The sequence below is a fragment of the Fragaria vesca genome, linkage group LG6 (assembly GCF_000184155.1).
Source record: "Fragaria vesca subsp. vesca linkage group LG6, FraVesHawaii_1.0, whole genome shotgun sequence".
NCBI classification, from domain to species: domain Eukaryota; kingdom Viridiplantae; phylum Streptophyta; class Magnoliopsida; order Rosales; family Rosaceae; genus Fragaria; species Fragaria vesca.
Genome location: NC_020496.1, coordinates 17,712,270 through 17,714,102, shown reverse-complemented (window position 1 = coordinate 17,714,102; position 1,833 = coordinate 17,712,270). Strand labels below are relative to the sequence as shown.

At 41.8% G+C, this 1,833-nt stretch overlaps 1 protein-coding gene across 1 annotated transcript; it reads left to right on the top strand.

The window, feature by feature from the left end:
• The first annotated feature begins 243 nt into the window (after positions 1–243).
• Positions 244–1,331, top strand: LOC101296121 (blue copper protein-like). The gene is made up of 2 exons (XM_004303254.1): positions 244–515; positions 700–1,331. Exons 1-2 carry the CDS (start codon positions 332–334, stop codon positions 1,176–1,178), a joined length of 663 nt encoding a protein of 220 aa, XP_004303302.1. The 5' UTR covers positions 244–331; the 3' UTR covers positions 1,179–1,331.
• The last annotated feature ends 502 nt before the right edge of the window (positions 1,332–1,833 follow it).

Below are 1,833 nucleotides of genomic sequence, written 5' to 3'. Positions count from 1 at the left end.
TGGTCGCAAGTTGCCACCTCATTTCGATCGGTATTGATGATTCCACAAGATGGACACAAATAAGGCAAAACAGAACATATAAAGATGACCGGCGTTCACATACGAATTGAAGAACCGGTCGGCATTTACATGCATTGGCAAGCTTCCCCGCGTCATAGACTCCAAAAAGTCTTCCACCCTTTTGGTCTTTTCTCACTCACTCAATCCTTATTTATAGGCTTCAATTCTTTCTTTGATACACATATTCTCATCAGTAGGACTCACATACAACACCATTTGAAGAAAAGAGACGTACACAGATCAAGAAACGAAGCTAGAGATATAGATCGAGATGGAGAGCCAGAGGAAGATGATGGTCGTTTTTGGGTTAGTCGCGGCTGTGTTTTTACACAGCGTGACAGCGCAGACGGCACATGTGGTGGGAGGTAGCATAGGTTGGATGATACCACAGAATGGTGCGCAAGAGTATGTCACTTGGGCTTCTGGTCAGGAGTTCATAGTTGGTGATACCCTAAGTAAGTTTCCCATATATATCTTCTTGATTTCAATCCCATATATCATCACCATCATCTTCTTTAATTTACTCTTCGTTTATCTTACTGGATTAAATCCTTTGCATAATCAAATTGGTTTGTGTATGTAGCTTACTCATTACGTACCCTTTTCTAACATTTGTTTTATCTCAACTATCAATCGCAGTTTTCAACTTTGCGACGGACACACACGACGTAGTGCAAGTGCCCAAAGCATCTTTCGACTCATGCAGCTCCGCTAACCCAATAGGCAGCAGCATCACCACCGGTCCGGCCAACATCACTCTCACAACCACCGGCGACCACTACTACATATGCACTTACGGCCGACACTGCCAGTCCGGCCAGAAGCTCGCCATCACTGTCTCAGCATCCGCGACGTCACCCGGAGCCTCCCCTTCAGCACCAACTCCCACGTCCCCAGCGCCACCCACTACCACTACTCCTCCTACCACCCCTTCACCCACATCTGACGCCCCTTGCCCTCCGATCCAGGCACCATCTCCGTCCACCACTACCATGGGGCCCACAACTAGCATAACGCCGGGATCCACCGCTGTGCCACCGAGTTCTTCTAATTCCCCTGCGGTTGAGGCTGGTCTCGTTTTGTGCTTCTTGTCCCTTGCAATGGTACTTTTGTTTTAGATACGTTACATATACTGACTATTAATTCATTATGATATTTTGAGAGATAGAGAGCAGGGTTATCATATTGTTATTCAATTTTCAGCGTGATTATCATTTGTGCGCGTGATTATCAATAAAGGATTTAGTTTTTCTTAATTTGTTTTCAAACTCAATATCTTGTGATCTCTACAAATATTATGTATGCTGCATATCATTCAACGTTAACGTACCAAGTTCACAATGACATTAGACATGGACCTTTCATACGAAAGTGAATATTTCAAGTGGGTGTTTCTAATAGTTATATTCCAAAGAAAGATAACTAGCCAAAAAAAAAAAAAGTAATTTGGAAGCATACTCGTGCACATATATAACCATGCACTACAAATTTAGACAAGCCCGGGCCGACTATATATTTACTTATGCAGGGTTCAGAACATTCTCATATCGATCGTGTTTTAGACTCTTAGGCCCCGTTTGGTATAAATTACGTTTAAAAAAAAAAAAAAACAACTTCAATCCGAACTTTTAGATTTTAACCATTTTATAGTGTTTGGTAAATCAAAGAAAAATAATTTTTTTTTTTAAATGGTAGTGCTAGAGGGCCTTAATAAGGCCTAAGATTTATGGCCTTAATCCTATGTTGCATGTCATATCACATAGACACATCATC